This window comes from Bombus bifarius, unplaced genomic scaffold, assembly GCF_011952205.1.
Source record: "Bombus bifarius isolate JDL3187 unplaced genomic scaffold, Bbif_JDL3187 scf7180000008218, whole genome shotgun sequence".
NCBI classification, from domain to species: Eukaryota; Metazoa; Arthropoda; class Insecta; order Hymenoptera; family Apidae; genus Bombus; species Bombus bifarius.
Genome location: NW_022884519.1, coordinates 1,350,358 through 1,374,625, shown reverse-complemented (window position 1 = coordinate 1,374,625; position 24,268 = coordinate 1,350,358). Strand labels below are relative to the sequence as shown.

Here is a 24,268-nt window from a genome sequence, read left to right as displayed (position 1 = left end):
TCCCGATTTCAGCCCATAAATTTTCAATCGGATTTATGTCTGGACTTTGCGGTGGAGTAATTAGCATGCGTGGTGTGTTATATACGATTCGTTCTTTCGCAATTCTAGCAGTATGCTTAGGATTATTATCTTGTTGGAAGTGGAAATCTTCCAATAATCCTAATCTACAGGCACTTTCTTTAAGGTTATTTTTTAAAATATTTAAAAATATTTAAAAGTCAATCTTTTTTTATGATTTACCGTATTAATGTATGGCTTGTTTCGCAGTACTCTGCCTTGGAAATCATTGTTTCGTCAGATTCGTCGACATAATTCCGGGTGAACTTCTTCATGAAACATATCAGCTACCATACTTGCGAGTCGAGGAGCGGATGCAGTAGGATTTTTTTTAATTCGCGAACGATAACTTTCTCCTCTCTTCCAGTCAATTTCTTTGGTCGACCTGATCGAGCTTTGTTTGCAAGTGTTTCCTCATTCTCTCACTTGTTTATGATATAATGTGTCGTGGACTTACTTCTGTTCACAATTCCGGCAATCTCGTTATATGATCTGCCGTCCTCGTGTAATCGGATATTATTTCACCTTCACACTTTTTACTTTCACACTTTTTGGTATTCATTTTAAATACTGTTATGCACACTTTTACGTTACTGTTACCGAAACGATATCCTAACATCAAGTGAACGTGCCAATATTTTCATCTAGCAATAATGTTTGCATTCGCTGCAAAGGAAAATAGAAAATTATCAACAGTGCTACAGCGTTCGAATACTTTTGTGAGACACTTATCATGAATGTTTCTAATAAATGTAACATAACCCCTGTCTATATTATTGACTCGTTTTCAAATTTTACTGATACAATTGTTGAGATACGTATAATTTTCTGTGCTGGACTGGGTTAAATGCGTAGTAGAGATACTTGTATGTGAATATCAGTGTGTGGAAGTATGTGTGTGCGCAGCGTCTCGTAAACTGTTCAGTCGGTCAACAGTCGGATATAGAAGAAAGTGCTGAGACGCGTGCAAGATTGTATCGATGAATATATAAGGAATCGTCCATGGAATAAATATATTACTATTTTAATATTAATCCTCAGTATAAATTTAGTGTTCCTATAACATTATTTCGGCTTCAAAGATCCACAATTTTCAACAATAATCTTGACACTTTCTCGTCACTGTGGATACCAAATTGATTTACAAATTAGTTTAGTACACCTCATGTTATTACTTGAAATTTGTAAGTATAAGCATTCGAATACTTTCGTCAGCCATTGTATATTTATACAGAAAACATTGTTGCATCTAACTTTCAGGATATTTTACATCGAATAAAATCTACTCTTAATTTAGCCAGGCCATGAAATCCGTTCTAACCGTTGTAAAATGTGTTCTTGCTATCTCTGGCGATTTAGCATTCTGGAAATGGTCGAAATTGGCATGGAAGATGGTATCATCGGGGCAACCGAAAGTCCAAACGATTTGGACGGTCTATTTCGATATTCCTTTCGAATACCGTTTCAAATGTCGATCCATGAACACACGTGTACCATAGGGAAATCGGATTCGCTGCTCGCTGGCAATCTAACAGTTAAAACGTGTATGCAGCAAAGCTTTAGCCGAAATATTAGTGGAAACGGTATTGCCTGGTCCCTAAGTAGCATTTATATTCTCGTTATCCAAATAGCGATGTTTTCGACGTTTCGGCAGATAGGATGCCCGTGTAATCAAGATTCTCTGTCCCGATAAACGTGGACAGTACGCGGATAGCTGTCGGTCTTCGTTTCTGTACGCGTTTCGTTCATACGAAACGTGAGAAAAAAAAAAAAAGGACAAAAAGGGAAAAAAGGAAGAAATGGATTGACATTGTCAATCAAACGATTCGCGACGCTCGGCTTGCAATGGAAACCGACCGCTGCGCTTGAATAAAAACGTAAATATGCCCCAGAGTGTTGGTTGAGATAGTATTGCTAGAGATACGATTGATGGACATTGATATGGATGGCATTTGATGATTTTATGAGTAATCGCGAGAGAACTACCTTCTGTGCTGTTAAAATAAATTTTCAAATCTGTTGTCATTTGATCCTGTAATCAGAGAGATGAATGGCCTGTGACGTTGATTTGATGCAGTTAAAAAGTAGCGTTAATACACATAGCCCTGCTTAATCTTTAGTAAATGATACATTTATTAATCAATTTATCAATTGCAATGTGATTCTTTGCAAGAATCTAATCATAATAATTTCGTATCAGGCAAAAGGAAATGGAAAACAGAAATTTTTGTAAAGTGTCAGTTGCCATATCAACCCTTTGCACTGCGAATTTTATTTCAATTTCGTTAGCAGCAGCTGCCAACGCTTTTAAGTGTTTTATTTGAAATTTATTTTAACTAAAAAAAATAAGACAATTGAAATAAATAAAGGAAGAAAGAAATTCACTTATCAGGCATGTAAGCATGAAACCGGAATTTGCTTACAGATGGCCCTAGCTGATAATGTAGTTATCACTAAACTGCGTCATTGATGCCAAAAGTCCTTGTTGACGTCTCACAAACATTTTCGACTCGGAACAATACAAGTTTCATACAACAGCGTAGTTTGTAATGTCAGGTCTATAAGTATGAAACCGGAATTTGCTTATAGATGGACCTAGCTGATAATGTAGTTATCACTAAACTGCGTCATTGATGCCAAAAGTCCTTGTTGACGTCTCACAAACATTTTCGACTCAGAACAATACAAGTTTCATACAACAGCGTAGTTTGTAATGTCAGGCATGTAAGCATGAAACCGGAATTGGCTTATAGATGGCCCTAGCTGATAATGTAGTTATCACTAAACTGCGTCATTGATGCCAAAAGTCCTTGTTGACGTCTCACAAACATTTTCGACTCGGAACAATACAAGTTTCATACAACAGCATAGTTTGTAATGTCAGGTCTGTAAGTATGAAACCGGAATTGGCTTACAGATGGACCTAGCTGATAATGTAGTTATCACTAAACTGCGTCATTGATGCCAAAAGTCCTTGTTGACGTCTCACAAACATTTTCGACTCGGAACAACACAAGTTTCATACAACAGCGTAGTTTGTAATAGCGTTGAACATGTCAAATTTTGTGCCTGGAAACCACGATTTGCGGACAGCATTGATTTTCTGTTACCATTTGAGGAAAACTGCTGCAGAATCGCATCGAATGCTTGTCGAAGCTTACGGCGAGCATGCTCTTGGTAAATCACAGTGCTTTGAGTGGCTTAAAAAATTCAGAAGTGGCAATTTTGACGCGAGGAACGAAGAACGTGGAAGACCACCGAAAATGTTTCGAGACAGCGAATTGCAAGCATCGTCGGACGAGGATGACGCTCAAACGCAACAACAACTCGCTGGTCGATTAAACGTGACACGAGAAGCCGTCTCCATACGTTTGAAAGCCACGGGAAAGATCCAGAAGGTGGGAAAGTGGGTTCCACATGAACCGAATGAAAGACAGCAGGAAAACCGAAAAACCACTTGCGAAATGCTGCTCGCCAGATACAAAAGAAAGTCGTTTCTCCACCGAATTGTGACTGGCGATGAAAAGTGGATATATTTTGAGAATCCTAGGCGTAAAAGATCATGGGTAGCTCCAGGCGAACCACCGACATCGACTACAACGCCAAATCGCTATGGACGGAAGACGATGCTCGGTGTTTGGTGGGATCAGAAGTGTGTGATCTATTATGAGCTGTTAAAACCTGGCGAAACCGTTAATACTGAGCGCTACCGACAACAAACGATCGATTTGAATCAAGCTTTGCGCGAAAAACGACCAGAATATCAAAAAAGGCAACACAAAGTAATTTTGCTTCGTGACAATGCACCATCGGCATACAGCAAAACCGGTCAAGGAAAACGATCGAAGCGTTCAGTTGGGAAATACTTTCGCACGCGGCTTACTCACTATACTTGGCTCCGTCCGATTAGTATTTATTTGCATCGATGGGACACGCACTTTCTGACCAGCACATCGCTTCTTACGAAAATGTACGAAAATTGCCTCAAAAGAGCGACAGTTTTTTTGGCGTGGCATCCACCAATTGCCAGACAGGCGGGAAAAATGTATAGCTAGCGATGGGCAATACTTCGAATAAAATATTTTTAATCATTTTCATGCAATAAATGTTATTTTCTATTTAAAATTCCGGTTTCATATTTACATATCTGGTATTCACACTATTGTTGTATTTTCGAATTTTTAAGTGTGTGACATATCTTGAGACAATTTCCAGCATGCAATTCTGCTTTTCTTTCGCGCGTTTCACAAAAAAAGGTGGGGCTCGACGAAGGAGCTGCTGAGATAAAAACTGACGTCGAGTCACATTCACATAGCAGTGGTCCTCAAGATTGTTTATCGTGTCTGATTTAAGAAAAATTGATATAGCTCTAAGGAAAATGCTAGAAAATAGAGAAAAAGAATGGAAATCGAAGTTTTAATATCTGTCCGACAAATATGTGCATAGAACTTGATCCGAGTATACGTATACTTAGAACCAGAGATTTCGATCTTTAAAAGCCATCTTCTTCGTTAATGTTCGTATTATAATAATCTTTGATTTAGTGTGTCAATTCATTTGGTAGAACAAACTGGAGGAAAACAGGCTATCGATGTCGAATTCGATAGGACCTAGTCGACCTCAATTGTAATTTACTTAGAACTTGAGGGTAGAAGGGGGAGTTAATCCATGCGAGACTTCTTCTGTCACATCGCAACCACAACTGCGACAAGTTACAAATCCGAACGTTGCCTAAACTACTTCAAGTTGGTAATCGAAACGTTCTCTAAACCGAAACCATTGAACAAACTAAAGAGATTACGGTAAAATAAATTCTCTGAAAATCCTCAAATAGGTACAATCTTTCATTCTAGTCATAATTCTACTCAAATAAGAAACAATGAAAAAAAAAAAGGAAAAAATAGTCTTAACTATGTCTTGCAACTCCAAAGAGAAATTTCAACTTGATATAAAACGCGATACAAAAAGCAAAAGTTAAGAAGAAAGTGGCGCGCACAGGAAAAAAGGAGAGTACACTAAGAAAAGTGTCTAAAAATTCTCAGAAAGTTAGTCTTTCACTCGCATTATAACCACGTCCGAATAAAAAATGCAGCACCATAAAACACGTCCATTCTAACTAAACTCCTTAACTTCAAATCTCAGCGTGAAACAGAACACGATAGAAAAATAAAAAGTTGAAGACAAAGTCTGGCGCATAGAAAAAAGAGAGTACAGCGAAACAAGTATCTCAAAATCTTCAAAAAAGTTACGGTCTCTGCCACTCGAGTTATAATCCTGTTCGAATAAAAATAATAAAAAAAATACACCTGTTACGACCGTTCGCGAAGAGACGCGTCAGCGAGAGGCGTAAATTCTCGTTACGATTCTGATGGTCGACGTCGCGAACCAGTCCCCCAGTTCCCCTGTTTCGATTAGGATAACAGAGGTAGTTCAAATGATTGTAACACTGAATTAACAGGGTTAATATAAGCTTCTATTTTTAACAATATTTAAAATGATAACTAACACGTTACAAATGATTTAACGATGATACAACTAGTTTATTATTATAATTCGACTCGACTTTATAATATTTCTCCACGTATTCGTTTGACTAAGCGACTTTGATTTTATTTCTCTGGACCTCTCGATGCATTCGGTTTGAATTCTCGTATGAAACTGACTGCCCTTCGATTGTTTCCTTCGTCTTCTCTTGGAGACGACCCCCACCACGCTCGGGTCTCGCAACCGTTCGCGCCTATGATCACGTACGCCACCTTTTTTGCGGAGGTAAAATAACAGACCGAAGGCGAATCGATGTTTTTTAGAACTCGCTGCTTGACGACAACTAAGCGCTTATCGCTATATTGTGTATATCTCGCCGGTCATGTAAGACGATCTGTCTGCGACACTGTAGTACCAAGGGAGACGGTTAGGAACACGGCCTATAGTAAACCTCGGGGCGTAACAACACCAACCCCGTAAAACACGTCCATCGCAACTACTCGTCGTAACTCCGAACATAAACGTGAACGTGATACAAAAATGCAAAGTTCCTTAGGGACAAAGTGCCGCGCAGATAGACAGAGTGAAAAAGAAAAAGGAAAAGGTAAACGTTTGCAGAGGAAAAGGAAGAGGGTTGTTCGCGTGTTTCCTGCCGTGGGCCACGTCTCTCCTATCTTTCTTCTTTTTTTCCTTCTCGAAACGATAACGAGACAACTACAGAGTTGTTCTCTGTCCGTAGCGGCGCAAGGAGCGAGGTAGAATCGCGGTCGAGAGCGTCCACGTGGTTGAAACGGCTAGCCTCGGGAGCAACGCCGGCGGCGTCGGCGGTGTCGGCAGCGACGTGGCAGGCAGCGAGGCAGGAACAGGCGGCGGCGGGGGTGGAATACCACCTGGGCTACCCTTCCAGGTGGGCTATCGGGAAGCCGGCCAAGAGTACACGCTGTACCTTCTCGCAGCCCGCGAGCAGGACCGCGCCGAGTGGATCCGTGCCATCCGTGCTGGTGAGTTCGCTCTTTATTTTCCTCCTTGCATCTTCTCTTCTTATCTCTTCTTACCTTCTTGCCCGGTCTTTTTCAAATTTCTTTTTGCTTCCTATCTTTCAAACGCGATCAAACACGTAAGATGTTGCTCTCTGTGGTGTCAGTACCATCTATTGACAAAATCCGCAATCACTTAGTTGCCAATCCAATAGTTGTAAGTTGCACGAAGATTTTGGTTTGTGTCATAGATGGCGAAATTAAAGTTGCGACGAATAAATTGCAAGTTTTTACTTCGTCAGCTCCGTGAGAGTTAACCAATTGTAGAATTGCAAAATGGCACACGATAAAAGTGTAGAAAATATATAACCTACAAATTGCACAAATAACTTCTAGCATTTTATAATTTCTTTTGCTTTTATATCGATCAAAATGGTAACCATTGAATGTTAAGAATAAACGATAAAAATACAGTAATAAATACGTGGTAAAATTAATTAACGTTACGCTTTTCTCTATGAAAAAAATATTTTCGTTTGTCATCATTTACCATTGCAGCTGGTGAATTATGAAGCTCGTTACTGCCACCTCGATAATGTAGAAATCCCACGCGCTCCTCCATATGCTTTGTTCGTTTCTCGCGCAATACCGTTCTTTATTCTCGCGATAACAACTCGTACGTTTTTCACCAGGCTACTTCAATCGTCGTTAGTATATTTTAATCGGCCCCGGTTACTGCAATTAGCTTTGGCTTCGCGTACCTCGTTAGAGCATCGTGTTTCTATACGAGTCACGATTCGCGGGATACAATAACGGGCCATCATTTAAAATATATTTAGGGAAACTGGAAATTGAAGTCGTAAGTCGGCGAGTTTTCTTTACGCTTGTTGTCTGGCGATAATAAGCGCGTGTCCCAGATACTACTCTGAGGATGCTCGGTTTTTCTTAATAGGTCTGCCCTGCGGAGGGACGTCGTTAAGCATTGTAATTCATTTGCAGCCGTAAATCTGAAGCAGTTTCGTTCAGTGGGGCTTACGCTCGTTCCTCCAGGCCACTGTTCTTTAAGCGAGCGTTCATTAAAGGCGCCTTTAAATTGCTGCCGCTGCTCTTCTTCGTGAAATAGATACATCACCAAGGGAAAAATTTTCTTCTCTTTCTGGCCTGTGCCTCTTTTCACCTTTCGATTTTACGCTCCCAACTGTTGACACCTGTATACTTCATCGCGATAACCTGGTAATTATCGTTTCAATTTCATTCTTTAGCAGATAAGGTTTGATTTAAATTGCCTAGTCGTGAAAGTCATCCACGCCATTTTGAATCCACCATCCACCAAAATTGAATGAAAATTGACAGTTGGGGCATTTTGAATATAACCGATAAATAGAAGATACTTTGAAATAAAAAGTTCCCCATTGAACAATTAAACATTTTTATTAGAGCATCAATAAAAAAAAAATGAAAACAAATGTTGCATCTAACAGTGCACTGTGTTCAAACACTTTAAACATAAATGTGGCTCATCGATACAATCTGGACGATAGGTGGTCACCTTTTTGGTCCGATTCTTAGCAATTTTTGATCCTAACTGTTTAACATTTTTTTTATACCACTCTCTGCAAAATTTTCGTGCCAGGTACGCTTGCCCTTCTTTCTTCTGCGTTTCGTGTCGCAATCTTTGTCGAATAAATATATTTCACGGCTCTGGTGAATGGCACTGTGTAAGGTGCATCGCGAGTGCCATTCTAAAATCTGATACCTTGATTTTTGTTCTTCTTGCTTGTTTATAGAGTGTCATCGCGTTTGAAATTGATATATTTAACAGTAACTCTGAAGCTAATTTTATATATCACTTGAGGGTTCTTCTATGTGATGTAGAATATGCTATAATTTGTGCTACGCCCCGAGGTTTACTATAGGCCGTGTTTCTAACCGTCTCCCTTGGTACTACGGTGACGCAGACAGATCGTCTTACATGACCGGCGAGATATACACAATATAGCGATAATCGCATAGTTGTCGTCAAGCAGCGAGTTCTTAAAAACATCTATTCGTCTCTGGTTCGTTATTTTACCTACGCAAAAAAGTGGCGTACGTGATCATAGGCGCGAATGGTTGCGAGCCTCGCGCGTGGTGGGGGTCGTCTCCAAGAGAAGACAAAGGAAACAATCGAAGGGCAGTCAGTATCATATGAGGATTCAAACCGAATACATCGACAGGTTCATCACTTTATTATTATTTTGTCATTATATGCTTTGGATGATAAAAATACTCTCGTGGCGTTTTGAACGAAACATGTGATTTCGGCGTGGCAGTCAAAGTGTTAATCGCTTTTCGCATGATCAAATTAGTTCGGTAGTATGTGCCGTTTTGTTTGCATTAAATTGGTCCTTTCGGTTTTTTAACTCGTGGAAACGGTTAGGCATCTGTTGGAGAACGTGTCTGCGCGCAGAGTGTCTTGTGCGTCCGATTTGTTACAAATGATAATGTTGTTTGAAGTTGCAGAAATATTGCAATAAATTCATAATCAATGCTTCGTAATATTTCAGTTGTATTTCGTAACCGGATGCGACTGTGTACAGTATAAAACGTAATTTTAGAATCATCAATTGCAGTAGCGGATACGTCGATAAGTTTTGTATAAATGACATCATTATCGGACCTCTTCACACAGATTTAACGTGCATTTGTACTATATCGAGATACTGTCGATAACTCGACGTCCGGCTTGTTTCGGTGAAGTACAATAAATGCGGCTACGATCGCTGCTTCTCCAATTACGCACTGATTATGGATCATTTTGCAACAGCGATGCAATCATTAACGTGGCTCTCATCGAATTAATTTACATATGTAGAGGATGGTAATAGAAGTCAACTTTAATGATAAGGAAAATCGTATTCGTTGCGTTTAATTTAGTTGAAGTCCAATCGAAAGTCAAATTGTAAGAGCTTCAGTCTTGGAAAGTCACGGCTGGAGTTCAGAACCAAATCGTAATTAGTGTAAACCAAGTGTTCAAAAATAAATTCTCTTTTTACTTTTTTATATTTTATTTTTCTTTTCATCTGAGATTTCCTTTTTTTTATTTTACGTGACATCTCGACGAACGTTTAATATTGGATTGTCATTGCCACCTAGTGACAAAATCAGCAATCACTTAGTTGCCAATACCCCATATTTCCCCTATATTTCGTGCACGTCTTTGGCAAGCATCATCGGTACTATGAAAATTGTATGTGAAAATTGGCCGTTTCGCGTGTGTAGAAGCAGTACGGAATAAAGTTTTTGCGGATCAGTACAATGCGGTCGGTAACAGCTAACTGACGATAAAATAAAATAAAAAAAAAAATAATAAACGTCCCAATTAGTCACTTGGCGTACCATAGCTGGAAAAAATGAGCAGTGATATGTCGGTCAAGTGGTTGGTAGTAAATAATGCAGACGAGGGACATACGAACGATGTTTGCAGAGCGTTAATTTTTTCATGTTATTTTGACATGCTCTCCTCTGATGGAAAATTCACAGAAACGCTTCAATAATTAAATAACATTCGTAGAGAAATAATTTATTATCTCACTGAAATAATGAATTTAATTATCCTTAAAAGCTGTTTTATCATTTTCGAATTTCACATAATAGTAAAAATCACGTTCAAAGGAAAAATTAGAACATCGTCTAATTTCTATATGTTTCAACAAGTTTTTGCAACTCTTTCAAACAGAGATAATAGACATCTTCGGATTACCGTAGAAGAAAAATGTCTTCTCTAAGCGAATAAATTTATGTTTTGTCCGAACAGAATATCGAGAGATGAGGAAAAGTCAATTTTCATTAAGCGATTTTCATTCTCACGAAAGATTAATTTTTCTACGATTTTACGATTAATTTTAATTTCCAATATTTCCAACAAACTTGATAGAACTTGATAGAAACATCAACTTTTAATTCTCGTGCATTTTTTGTGATTTAATGGAATTTCTTTTTAAATAAATCACAGTATCTCAGAGTAGAGAAAGGCTTGGTTATATCTGTGGGGTAATTTCTCAGGGTAGCGGTATGACAGTGATGGATTGAATTCTCCATTATACCCACGAAGATGTGCAACCACTAGCAATAAGATCTACCTAAGTTCCATCGAGATAATATCAGATGATCTTGCATGTGACTCTGAGTGTCCAGCACAGTTGTTCGTATAATAGTTTGCAACAGATTTTCATTGTGTGGCCACAAGTTCTACCGTACAACTCAGACAGAAATTGGTATCCATAGGAGGAGAAGCGATGACTTGGACGAAATTGATTCCAAAGTACTTTAGTAGAATTTCTAAATTGCGTCACTTCTAAGTGGAATAATCTGCAATTGCAGCGACGAGCTATCGTTACAACTTATCGTGTTGCAGCCATCGCAATGCTGATATCATCTTGCAAGTATAACGTAAAAAGTTTTTAGGAAGCACAACATCATTGTATTGGGTTGGAAACTACGTGATTGCGGATTTTGTCAATACCACCTAATGTCAAAATTTTGTTTGATATTCATTGGGTGGTATTGACAAAATCCACAATCATTTAGTTGCTACCCAATATTTTATGAGATACCTAAGCAAGAAAGTTGTCATTTTCTTCAATTATCTAATTAGATGTATAATTTTATTCTCTGTCAGGTACGTCTTCACAACCTAAACAAATATATCTAATGAAATTTGTATAGCAATAAATATACAGAAGATTATTCTATAAGAAATAGCAGTAGACAGACCTACATCATACTTCTCTATATAGTTTAACATGATTTTAGAAAGATAGGACTGATAAAAAAATGTTTCTTTTATAATAAAATATCACGGTTGTCGTTTTCTTTGATTATCTAATTAGATTTGTAATTTTATTCTCTGTCAGGTACGTCTTCACAACCTAAACAAATATATCTAATGAAATTTGTATAGCAATAAATATACAGAAGATTATTCTATAAGAAACAGCATTAGACAGACTTACATCATACTTCTCTATATAGTTTAACATGATTTTGGAAAAATAAGACTGATAAAAAAACGTTTCTTTTATAATAAAATATCACGGTTGTCGTTTTCTTTGATTATCTAATTAGATTTGTAATTTTATTCTCTGTCAGGTACGTCTTCACAACCTAAACAAATATATCTAATGAAATTTGTATAGCAATAAATATACAGAAGATTATTCTATAAGAAACAGCATTAGACAGACTTACATCATACTTCTCTATATAGTTTAACATGATTTTGGAAAAATAAGACTGATAAAAAAATGTTTCTTTTATAATAAAATATCACGGTTGTCGTTTTCTTTGATTATCTAATTAGATTTGTAATTTTATTCTCTGTCAGATACGTCTTCATAACCTAAAGAAATATATCTAATGAAATTTGTATAGCAATAAATATACAGAAGATTATTCTATAAGAAATAGCAGTAGACAGACCTACATCATACTTCTCTATATAGTTTAACATGATTTTGGAAAGATAGGACTGATAAAAAAATGTTTCTTTTTTAATAAAATATCACGGTTGTCGTTTTCTTTGATTATCTAATTAGATTTGTAATTTTATTCTCTGTCAGGTACGTCTTCATAACCTAAAGAAATATATCTAATGAAATTTGTATAGCAATAAATATACAGAAGATTATTCTATAAGAAACAGCAGTAGACAGACCTACATCATACTTCTCAGTATAGTTTAACAAGATTCTGGAAAGATAGGACTGATAAAAAAAAAGTTACTTTGATAGTAGAATATCACGGCTTAAAATATTCCGGATAAAATAAATGGTGAAGTTTCAGAGACGACTGCACGTGAGCAAATATTTCTCACTTCTTCACTAGCCTATGGAGTTTCATCAAAATCGATGCATACCACTTCATACGTACCCTTTGTGAGCTCTGGGGCTTCAGGTAGTTTCTTGCTCCTCTATTTTTTCATAGCATCGCGCACCAGCGTTGAAACGAGTTGGTCGCAGTGATCTACAAAGTCCCGTATAACTTGCTGAAAAAAACAACAAAAAACAATGATAATGACACCTGTGTCCAATACGCGACACGTATTTTTTATTCTCGCAACGAAACCTATTTTACTTTAATATCGAGTTACGTACAGTATATAAACTCTTCCATAGATGAGAGAAAATTGCAGGGCTTGTAGCAAAAACGATCATTATATTTTTCTTCCAGAGTATATACACAAAGTAATGTTTAGCAGAATATTCGATACATACTAATTTTTTGAAATAAATTGTGTATGATATATGAATAGCGTTTCCTATCTTTTATAAAAAAGTAATTTTAAAGTTCAATAATGTGATTAATTAGTCCCACGTGAAAACTATTTTGGCCCTTTTGCAGTCTTGCATATAGAAAAATATTAATAACGCCAGTTAGGCAGGCTAATTAATTAAATTGAATATTACCTGACTCGACCCATCACATGCTTTTCAGAAGACTTACAGTGGCTCAGAAAATTGATCGCCTGACAATTCGTTTGTCACTTAATAATTTGTTAATGTGAATATCAATTAATCAACCCAATTTATCTCTTTTTAATTTTTATCAAACAATCCAAATAAAGGCAATTCTCTTCTAATTCTTCAAATCATTTTGTAGTATTCGTTTGAACAAAAAAAGGTTTATATAAAATATGATACATTTTATCCCCTGTAAAGATGATTTCGTTTAAAGTTTCCGCCAAAATTACGCTACAAAGCACAAATAATACAAAGCACGATAAGTTCTCAGCATGTGTTCATGATACATGACACTCGATGCTCCATTTGAGGTGGTGTTGCTTGTAAGTGCCCAAGAAGTACTCTTGGTATTCAACAAAAAGTTTATTTAACAATTAACAGTCAACAATCAACGATCAACAATCAAGCTTCCCGAATGTGTTTGCTTTGCTGTTACGCTAGACCCTTCGCACTTCGCCGTTACGCTAGACCCTTCGCACTTCGCCGTTACGCTAGACCTTTCGCACTTCGCCGTTACGCTAGACCCTTCGCACTTCGCCGTTACGCTAGACCCTTCTCATTTCGCTATTTGGAACGGAATGAATCTTTTGTTCCAAATCAAACGGATTCTTCTCTTTGTTGCCCCTCGATATCCCCACTACGCACGCGTTTGTTAGATGTCCACGACGATTGCCGCGTATGCATTCTTCCGAATATTCGGCGAAAGGACCGTAGATATCTATGGTACATTGGGCATAGCGCTTTGTGTCGCGAAGCCGTCGGATGCCGCCACACATTCATCAGCTTCGAAGACGTATTCGGTTTGCGATTTAATTATCTTCAGCTCGGAATTCAGCTATTCTTTAAGCCAATAAATGATTTCCTTAACGAAAATGGAAACGGCACCTTTGTGTAATATTCGTTGGAACGACTGAAAACTGTCTGCTTAACGTAACATCCCCAAGGAAATCAAATCTTGAGAATAAGATACTCTCTCTTTGTGGAATGTACATAGAAGTGACTTTCCTTAGTTCAGCTGAGATAAGAAGATGTAGAACCGATGAAGCTATTCTAAAGTTAATGATTATTCTTTGTTTGAACTGTCTCTGGTTAACCATGCTGCGTTTCTCAAATTTTCATATCTCAATTTCGTTCGCGTTTCAACAAACAGGAGTTATAATAGTTTTCAAATTTTTAGTATAATATTGAAATGGGAAATGAAGCGTGTCGTTAACGATTCTTTTATATCTTGCCCGAACTCGAGAAGTCTTTTAACGATAGAAAAGTTGCGATCGAAAATGACTGGAATCTTTTATATTTATATTCTTTAGGGAATTAAAGCTTCATTTTCTTTAACGATCAGTAAATTGTCAGTAAGAACTTTTAGTGTTCATTCTTCGTTTAAAACTTTTATCTAAAATTTAAAGCGTTCATTTCAGCAAGAAGATTTCATATACATTAATGGAAAGATATCTGTAATAGTTTCTGTGTATGGCCGAGAATCTTGTAAATCTAATACCAAAACAAAAGCCTTTTATTCGTGGAAAGCGATTGCGTATTTTAAATAAAAAGGAAAATTCAAAATTTTTGCTTAGAAATATAACTTTATACAATTAGGTATTGTTCGTTTTTGTCGATCACTTTTTGCCATCTTTCAGGCAGTGTCACAATTCCATGTTCATAAAACTTCTGATTTTTGCCAGCAAAAAACTGAATTAAATGTGACTTTACATCATCAGCGTCATTAAAAATTTTACCATTTAAGGAATTCTGCATAGAACGAAATAAATGGTGATCTGAAGGCACAAGGTCAGGGCTATATGGCGGATGTGACAACACATCCTAACCTAGTTCCAATAATTTTTGGCGAGTGAACAAAGATGTGTGGGGCTTTGCATTATCATGCTGGAAAACAACACTCTTACGTTTCGCCAATTCTGGCCTTTTCTTGAACTGCATCGCTCAGTTTGGCAAATCGTTGAACGTACACGTTTGAATTAATCGTTTGGTTTCTTGGTAAAAGTTCAAAGTACAGAATTCCTTTATAATCCCACCAAACTGATAGCATAGTCCTTTTTTGGCGAATCTCAGATTTTGGTGTCGTCTGGGCTGGTTCATCTTGCATCACCCACGATCTTTTCCGATTAACGTTGTTATAAACTATCCATTTTTGGTGGCCGGTAATCAGTCGTTTCAGAAATGGATCAATTTCGTTGCGTTTCAGAAGCGAATCGCAGATGCTAATGCGTTGCGTCCAATGAATTTCCTTAAGCTGATGAGGGGGCCATAAATCGAGTTTCTTGACAAAGTCAAGCTGTTTTAATTTTTTTTTAATGCATGTACGCGATACATTGAGCTTCTCTGCAATCTCACTCGTTGTGCTATGACGATCTGAATCGATAATGGCCTTGGTATGAGTCTCGTCAACTTCAACTGGACAGCCAGATCGTTGAGCATTTTTCAGTGAAAAATCAGCAGAATGAAATTTGCCAACCAATTTTCACACTGCCTCTCTTTCAAAGCTTCATTCCCATATACTGCACATAACCTGTGTGCTTGCGATGCGTCCTTGCCTTTTCGGAAATAATACAATAAAATATGTCTGAAATGTGCGTGTTGTTCTTCCATTTTTAAATTGGAATAAAAATGAGCTAAATAACTAATCGATACAATTGTTTTACTAAATTAAAGGTGAAAGTCCAAGCAACATGAAAACAATATGGGTTAGGTGCTTTGAACACGTTAACAAAACAAAAGAATGTGCTAAGGCCACCTACTGACAAAATCCGCAATTACTTAGTTGCTAACCCAATAGTTACGTTCATTTAAACGAAGTTTTCTATGTTTAATGCACGTTAATATCTGTAGAAAATTTCGCGGCTCGTTGAAATTACCAGGAAATTTCCAATCTTTGCATAATACAGATATATAAACACAGATATAAATAGGCAATATTTGTGTAGCGGCACTCGGCAACGATGTATACCGCCGAAGCGAAGTGCCTAATGAGCCATCAATATCCCAACGGTCCTTCCGTTCGAGAAAAAAGGCGTGCGTGGCAACGTTCGCGGACGCCAAACAAACGGGTGGATAGTGGGGATATTGAGGGGCGACGAAAAGAAAAGAATCGATTCCGATCGACAGTTAGGTTCGAACTAGGAAGCGATAAGGTCGAGTCGTAACCGGGCAGTGAGATTGACTAGCGAAACCGAGAGCGATACGCGACGCGATCAAAAGAAGACGCTTGTTAATAAACATATTTTTGACCTAAACACTGAGTGATTATTTAACGCGCTACACCCAATGTTACCTCATTTGTATAATATAATTCGTAGATATAATACATGTGGTTAATAATATTCTTGTGTGAGAATGTGATTTCGAACTGAAACGTCGGTTAAATGTGGCTTAAATCTAATAGCAAAGAAAAGCCTGGTTCACTTTGCATCAGAGGCTCGCAAGAAACTACTCGAATTGCTCGCGGCATGCTAGCTCTTAATTGTTTCGCAATTGCGAAGATCAAAGAATCTCTCTCGCGCAGTTTACACCAATTTACATCAAATATCGTTTGGATTCGCATCAAAGCGTCTCTTACTCCCTCGTTCATCTTTGATTTAGCTTGAAACTTCGCTGCGCAAGCTTCGCCCCGTCGATTTCGTGCAATTTCCCCGGCGAAAATATGACCATCGACGCGAAACCCAACGAGAAACTTAGCCAGGTATCGGTTTTTCGTCGATGGAAAGTGATTCATAGGCGAAAACCGGGCCAGAAATCATAAGAATCGATGCAGGATATCGGCAGCGTATCTGGATTCCAGAGTTGATTGATTTGTCACCAGGATGGCCGAACTTTTAACGAGTTTTCGAAGAATCTCGTCGCACGGAGAGCTCGTTATTATTCACGAGGACGCCACGGGAAATCGACTCCGGCATTTTTTTCCATATTCGTGAAACTTATTTCGTCTTTCGCAGTGATGCATCAACTTCGAGGGCTTGGTCACCGCAAATTTTCGTTTTATGCGGATATTTCGCCATTAAAATTCGCTTTGCTGTATGAAATTTCTGACAGTGACTCTTCTCATCCGACTGCGGGAAACAGAAATTCCTACCTTTGCGTTTCTCTCTTACTTTCTGCTCTTCTTTTCATATTCGAGTAGATTTTCGCGAACCTGTTTTTCGTCTTCAGTATAAAGTATGTATGCTCCCTGTATGTTTGCCTCAAAAACGTTCCTGTCGTGATATCAATTTTTAAAGAATTGCTTATTTCTATATCTCGGCAAAGAATAATCTTCCCTAACTTTTTACATAACGTTCACGTCAATATCATATATAGGAATTGTTGAAGTAACTACTTCAAGAAAAACTCTACATCTTTATTTATGTATATTCGTGACCTGAGGACTGCTATTACGCAGAAATATTCTAAATAAGGAGCGGTGCATATTATTGTACCCTTGAGTATGCATTATGTTTTGGGTTGCAAGGTCTAGGAACAAAGGAACTAATAAACAGGTTTCTAGTTATGTTCCCTGTAGTCTCTAGCCAAGGCTATAAGGTTAACTTTCTTGGTAATATCCTTTTCCTATAAATATACAAACGTGCTCCCTATTATTCCATTGTCTAGTAACACTAAGAGAGTAAGGATGTCAATCAGCATAAACTTATACTTATAAATTATACTTGTACTTATACCTTTAATTATTTCAGTATACTTTTCTATTACAAATTCATCCACGCGTTCTTCAATCAGTTAACCTCAACCTCAACATTGGGCAACTAAGTGATTGCGGATTTTGTCATTAGGTGGTAATGACATAATCCGCAATCACGTAGTTGCCAACCGAATATTTTCGAGGAAGCCGTTTCCTAAATTGAAGTGCGAACGAAGAAAGTAACAGTAACGTATATAATAAGTAAAATGGATGAAATAAATACAAAATAGAATAAACTATAGTACAATAAAGAAATAAAAAAGAATATATAAGATAAAGTAATGTATAATAATAATGAAAATATTAATGAAAATTGTATTAAGAAATACATGTAATTTAAGATGTATAATTTCATATCATAACTATCGAAGTTTTCTTCAAAATAAATAGTATCGCGAGCGAGGGGCCCGGGAGTTGGCGGGTGAACCGCGTGGAATGTCGCGAGAGCCGAGGCGTTCGTTTCGATCGCGTAGTTTTAGAAAGAGGAGGCCTACGTGATCTTGGCCACGAGTGGTTGCTAAGGAACGAGAGACGAATCAACAGTGATTGCGAGTTGCGTTGCCGAGAGAGTGTTGATTGCGTTTATGAAAGTCGAGTCGATTAATTATTTAGTTGTGCTGTTTATTAAACGTTTGCTGCGATTAGTTCATGTAGAACAACTGTCGTTTTTCTGTCCGATTAACACCTGTATCATCCATTCATTGTAAATATATTCCATCACGATATTACATATATGAACGTGCTCCACATCATTCCATTGTCTAGTAACACTAACAGAGTAAGGATCTGAATCAGCATAAACTTATGCTTATACTTATGTCTTTAATTATTCCAATGTACTTTTCTATTACAAATTCATCCATTCGTTCTTCAATCAGTCAACCTTAACCTCAACAGGAATATTCCTATCTTGTGTCGTTTTTGCTTTTACCATTGATCGGTCATTTTTTGGAGGTTAGAAAATCTGGGAATCTTCTCAACGTGCAAGTTTTTCGTTGATCACGGTAGTGTTTAATTTGTTACTTCGTTTGACCATCCACAACTTTCCTCGTTTCCTATTTTCTGCATCGTGTGTTTCGTAAAGCGTAGAAATCGGACGTATTAGTAAAAATAATAAAAGTGAAGTAAAGATTTGCGATATTTCCTGGTGGAAGTTGAACGCTTGAACGAATGGCTCTCCTTTAAAAAAAGGCCAATGAGAAAGAGGAATGCAATATCACCTTGCCATTTCATAGGTTTTTTCGTTTCGACTTTCTTCCTTACCGTCGACCGTGTGGACCAGCCAATATATTTGTCAATTTGTCTGGATACATTCGATTGGCTTCCTTTCTTTCCATTAAAGAAGAAATCTTTAATGGAAAAAATTGTATTAGCTTTTGGCCAACTATCGGGTTCATATGTCATTCGATTATATTGGTACGGCTATAATAAAAAAAGTCAACACTTTGAGACACGTCGAGTGCTGTAATTCTGAACAGAAAAGATCTGACGATATATTTAGAATTATTTTTCTACGTACCAAAGTTATGGTTAAAGTGAAAAAACATCAGCGATGAATTATACGACATATTATAAAATATCGAGAAATATTGCAACATTAATTTTCAGCGCAAGAAGCCAAAAAGACGATAGCGTTACATTTACCTTATCGTTCAAACATACCTTTCTGAGTATTTAAAAACATGAATTTCACCAGGAAACCAAGTCGACCATTACTTAACACGTAGAGATAAAATCTAAAGGAAGAAGCTGCATGCATTAAGAACATCTAACCTACAACTTACAACCATCCGCTTGTACCTCGAGTGCAACGAAGCAGCCGGTAAGATGCACTCGAAGCTTTTTTCCAAATAGAATCACTGAGGCCTTCTCACTCCAGAAAAACCAGTAGAAACGTTCAAACGCGTTTGAAAATATTTTTCTCAAACAGTGGAGAAAAGAAAAATGTAAAATATCAGTGAGGCGAGAAATATAAGATTTGATCGTTTTATTTGACTGAAAGCTACATTTTCCATAACGCGTACGCTATACGATAGAATATAAATCAAATTCGCTGACTCGTACATGCTAATGAGGCGATTAATTACGAGATTTCCGTTGAAATTTCGGCCGTCGTTCCGCCAGACAGCGGATGGAGGTTGAAGAACGAAAGAGAAAGAGAAAAAGAGCGAGCTAGAGAGAGAGAGAGAGAGAGAGAGAATGAGAGAAGAAAAAAGTCAGAGGTAGACGGAAACGAGGATAATTAGAGAGGGAGGACGGGATAAAAGACGAATAAGCAGAACTAGACTACTTTGCACTTTCGTAGGCTCCGGGGCTGTCGTGTACAATAGTTCCTCATCGATATTGTCTCCGCCGACAAATTGCTCCGGGCTTTGATATCGATCGACGCCTTTAAACTACTGCAATTCCCTCTTTTTTCTCTCTTCTCTCTTTCTGTCTTTTCCTCTTCTGTCTCCCCCTCTTTCACTTTGTCTTTTTGCGAACGAATGCATATGCATGCAGTCGTTGGAGAGAATTTCCGCTGAGCGAGGTCCATGTTAATAAAGATTAATCGTGTCTAGGCCACATTCCTCGTAAACACGCGATTTCCGGACCGCATCTGACTGACGGAAGTTAGACACCTGTGTCAGGTTGTGTAGGGCCTCGTGTCGGTGAACTTGGAACGTAATTTCCAGTGAACACCACAATTACCAATTCTTCATGATAATAATAAATTGTAAGTTGGAAAGAAATAAATTTGAATAATCGTGTTTTTGTCTCGCTGAGAGTCTATTGGGTTTAAGTGATTGCCGATTTTGTCAATGCCACCTAGTGACAAAAACCGCAATCACTTAGTTGCCAACCCAATATATTCATTTTGCCAAAATAGTGAATTTAATATTTTGAGATATAGTCGTGATACAAAAGAAAATTCCGAGATCTACAAAATCCAGTTTTTGTATTGTTCCTGAACGAAATTAATACTCCAAGGTTCAATAAACAGTTAATAAATAAGAATATACTTTGCGCAAGAGTAAGAGTGTCAAAGAAGATTATGAAAGTAGTTTGAGGTAATTTAAAATTTCTGTTAAAAATACATTAGACTCTGAAAAGTGGTTTACCTTTTTATATTTCGATTGTTATTACGTTATATTGGGTTGGCAACTACGTGATTGCCGATTTTGTCAATGCCACCTAGTGACAAAAACCGCAATCACTTAGTTGCCAACCCAATATATTCATTTTGCCAAAATAGTAAATTTAATATTTTGAGATATAGTCGTGATACAAAGGAACATTCTGAGATCTACAAAATCCAGTTTTTGTATTGTTCCTGAACGAAATTAATACTCCAAGGTTCAATAAACAGTTAGTAAATAAGAATATACTTTGCGCAAGAGTGAGAATGTCAAAGAAGATTGTGAAAGTAGTTTGAGGTAATTTAAAATTTCTGTTAAAAATACATTAGACTCTGAAAAGTGATTTACCTTTTTATATTTCAATTGTTATTACATTATATTGGGTTGACAACTAAGTGATTGCGGATTTTGTCAATGCCACCTAGTGACAAAATCCGCAATCACGTAGTTGCCAACCCAATATATTCATTTTGCCAAAATAGTGAATTTAATATTTTGAGATATAGTCGTGATACAAAAGAAACTTCGGAGATCTACAAAATCCAGTTTTTGTATTGTTACTGAGCGAAATTAATACTCCAAGGTTCAATAAACAGTTAGTAAATAAGAATATACTTTGCGCAAGAGTAAGAGTGTCAAACAAGATTATGAAAGTAGTTTGAGGTAATTTAAAATTTCCGTTAAAAATACATTAGACTCTGAAAAGTGGTTTACCTTTTTATATTTCGATTGTTATTACGTTATATTGGGTTGGCAACTACGTGATTGCGGATTTTGTCAATGCCACCTAGTGACAAAATCCGCAATCACTTAGTTGCCAACCCAATATATTCATTTTGCCAAAATAGTGAATTTAATATTTTGAGATATAGTCGTGATACAAAAGAACATTCTGAGATCTACAAAATCCAGTTTTTGTATTGTTACTGAACGAAATTAATACTCCAAGGTTCAATAAACAGTTAGTAAATAAGAATATACTTTGCGCAAGAGTAAGAGTGTCAAAGAAGATTATGAAAGTAGTTTGAGGTAATTTAAAATTTCTGTTAAAAATACATTAGACTCTGAAAAGTGATTTACCTTTTTATATTTCGATTGTTATTACGTTATATTGGGTTGGCAACTACGTGATTGCGGATTTTGTCAATGCCACCTAGTGACAAAATCCGCGATCACTTAGTTGCCAACCCAATAAGATTACTATAGTCACCAGCTTCTTTCTATTTTTTAACAATTATTTCTACTAAACTATTGCTCAAAAGTTAAAGATTGTAACTTAAAGATCCTTCAATTGTTTCTTCATTTGCATTTTAATTAAATTATCCACTACTTTGATACATTTGAATACTTTACATTAATATTGGGTTGGTAGCTAAGTGGTTGCAGATTTTATCAATTAGATGGTGTTGCCCAAATCCACAATTACTTAGTTGCCAACCCAATATCTGTTGATTCCCTACTATGCGTCATTGCTTTCGAAAGTATTCACGTGGAAGTTCATTACGCGTGGAATACGCTCGCGCATAATCTGCTTTCAATTCGATCATTTGCCGATATAACAGCCATCAAGTATTAAAGACGATTGGATGGGGAAGTACGTGTGAATGGATCATTATCGACGTTTTGTTAAACAATAAGTTCTGCGTGTTAATTGTCAGAGCACATTAACGTCACGAAATCACACATCTTTGTTGATGGCATTTTGAAAAACGATCGACCCATCAATCTTTTTTCCCATCTTTCTTCCACATGTCGAATCAACTACGAACATTATCCCTTGGCTCACTCTGGTGTCATCGTTCTTTTCTCTTTCGATGAAACCGATGTAACAATGTAAAACTCAGCGCTCTATTTTTTCTCATCCAGATCTAGTGGAAAATATCGGGATTTTTTCTACAGTCGAAGCGATTGTTCGCGGCGCACGGATCGAATGATCGATGGTTAAATTAGTTTTATTATCGTTAGAAAAGTTTTCGTCGATTTCGATTCGTTTTTCACGTTTTGCAAGATTCATACAGGCGAAAAATTGACAGTGGTTTACACAATTGGTTTATTCGATGCTCAGACCAGATTACGCTACTTTGTTAAGCTATTGAGTATTAAGCTGATTCCCATTGTTGGAAATACCTTTGGCCAGCGAATCGATGTTTCTCGTAAGTTCAATTTTTCTTTCTCGCGTTAAAAATATACGGCGAAGCTTAAGCTGCTTAGCAGTTGTGCGAGTATTTAATGAATACGAGCTACCGTAACAAAATCTGCTTCCATTTATGCCAACTTCTCGTGGATCTACTTAGAGAAGAAATCCATGGTTCATTAGCAGAAAAGAATTCAGTGAAAAAGATTTCCCTGATTTTCGTCAACGTGTAACGGAGGCATACAAATTTACAATATTATTTGTACGTATAAAGGTCAGTGAAAATATTTGGATTAAAAAGCTTTCACGACAATAACCACGATAGTTGGGTCTCGTTGCGGAACTAATCAAATTCTTAAATGTATGGTGGCACTCGGCAACAATGTATATCGCCGAAGCGACGTGCCTAATGAGCCATCAATATCCCAACGGTCCTTTCGTCGAGTATTCGAGAAGAAAGCGTGCGTGGCAACGCCTAACAAACGCGTGGATAGTGGGGATATTGAGGGGTGACAAAAAGAAAAGAATCGAATCCTATCGACAGTTAAGTTTGAACCGGCAAGCGACGAAGTCGAGTTGTAACCGTGCAGCGAGATTGAGAGCGATACGCGACGCGATCAAAAAAAGACATTTGTAAATAAATATATTGGTGACCTAAACACCGAGTGATTATTTAACGCGCTACACCAAATGTCACCTTAAATTTTTTGCGTAACAAACGTAATACGTTTATTTAAGGGAGGAGGGGTGAGGTATTAAAAATTTTTTTTTGTATTTTTTTATTTTTTTGATTGAATGCATAATATCTTAAAAATATCGTGTAAAAATTTCAAGTTGATTGGAGCAAAATTGACCAAGTTACGAGTATTTTTATACATGTCGGATTTTAATACCTACCCGACCCGTGCGTGCTATTCTTACTTGGCAGACGTTTCGCTCTCTATATAATACCTAATCTTACCCTCCAGATCTATCTATAGAAATTTTCACTGAAGTACAAACCTCCTTATACCTGTACTGTATATTTTGTCAGTGTAGAGTATAAAATTTGGTGTAGCGGTAAATATTTTTCCGCTTTCATTAAGTTTTCATTAAGTTTCAACCGTTTTCATTAAGTTTTGTGTTAAATTATTACTAAAATGCCTAAAAAAATTACAAGAGCTGATAGAAAAGCAACTGGTTCGAGATTATATCGACCTAGAAAAATTGTACCTCCGCACAAACGTAAAAACGAAGGCATTTCAACGAGTAGCGCGTCGGCTAAAAAAATAAAAGTGACCGTTGAAGATCAAGTTGCGGAGGACCTT

General features: G+C 37.2%; 1 protein-coding gene across 4 annotated transcripts in view; it reads left to right on the top strand.

The window, feature by feature from the left end:
* The window catches only part of LOC117211202 (tyrosine-protein kinase Btk29A), a 344,145-nt gene that overhangs the window by 25,074 nt on the left and 294,803 nt on the right, over positions 1 to 24,268 (top strand). For 3 of the 4 annotated variants that reach the window (XM_033454872.1, XM_033454871.1, XM_033454873.1), the window contains one exon: positions 6,281 to 6,542. The exons of the other annotated variant lie outside the window; for it this stretch is intronic. In XM_033454872.1, the coding sequence (XP_033310763.1) occupies positions 6,281 to 6,542 (262 nt within the window). The remainder of the gene's footprint in view (positions 1 to 6,280; positions 6,543 to 24,268) is intronic. 4 annotated transcript variants of the gene reach the window in all.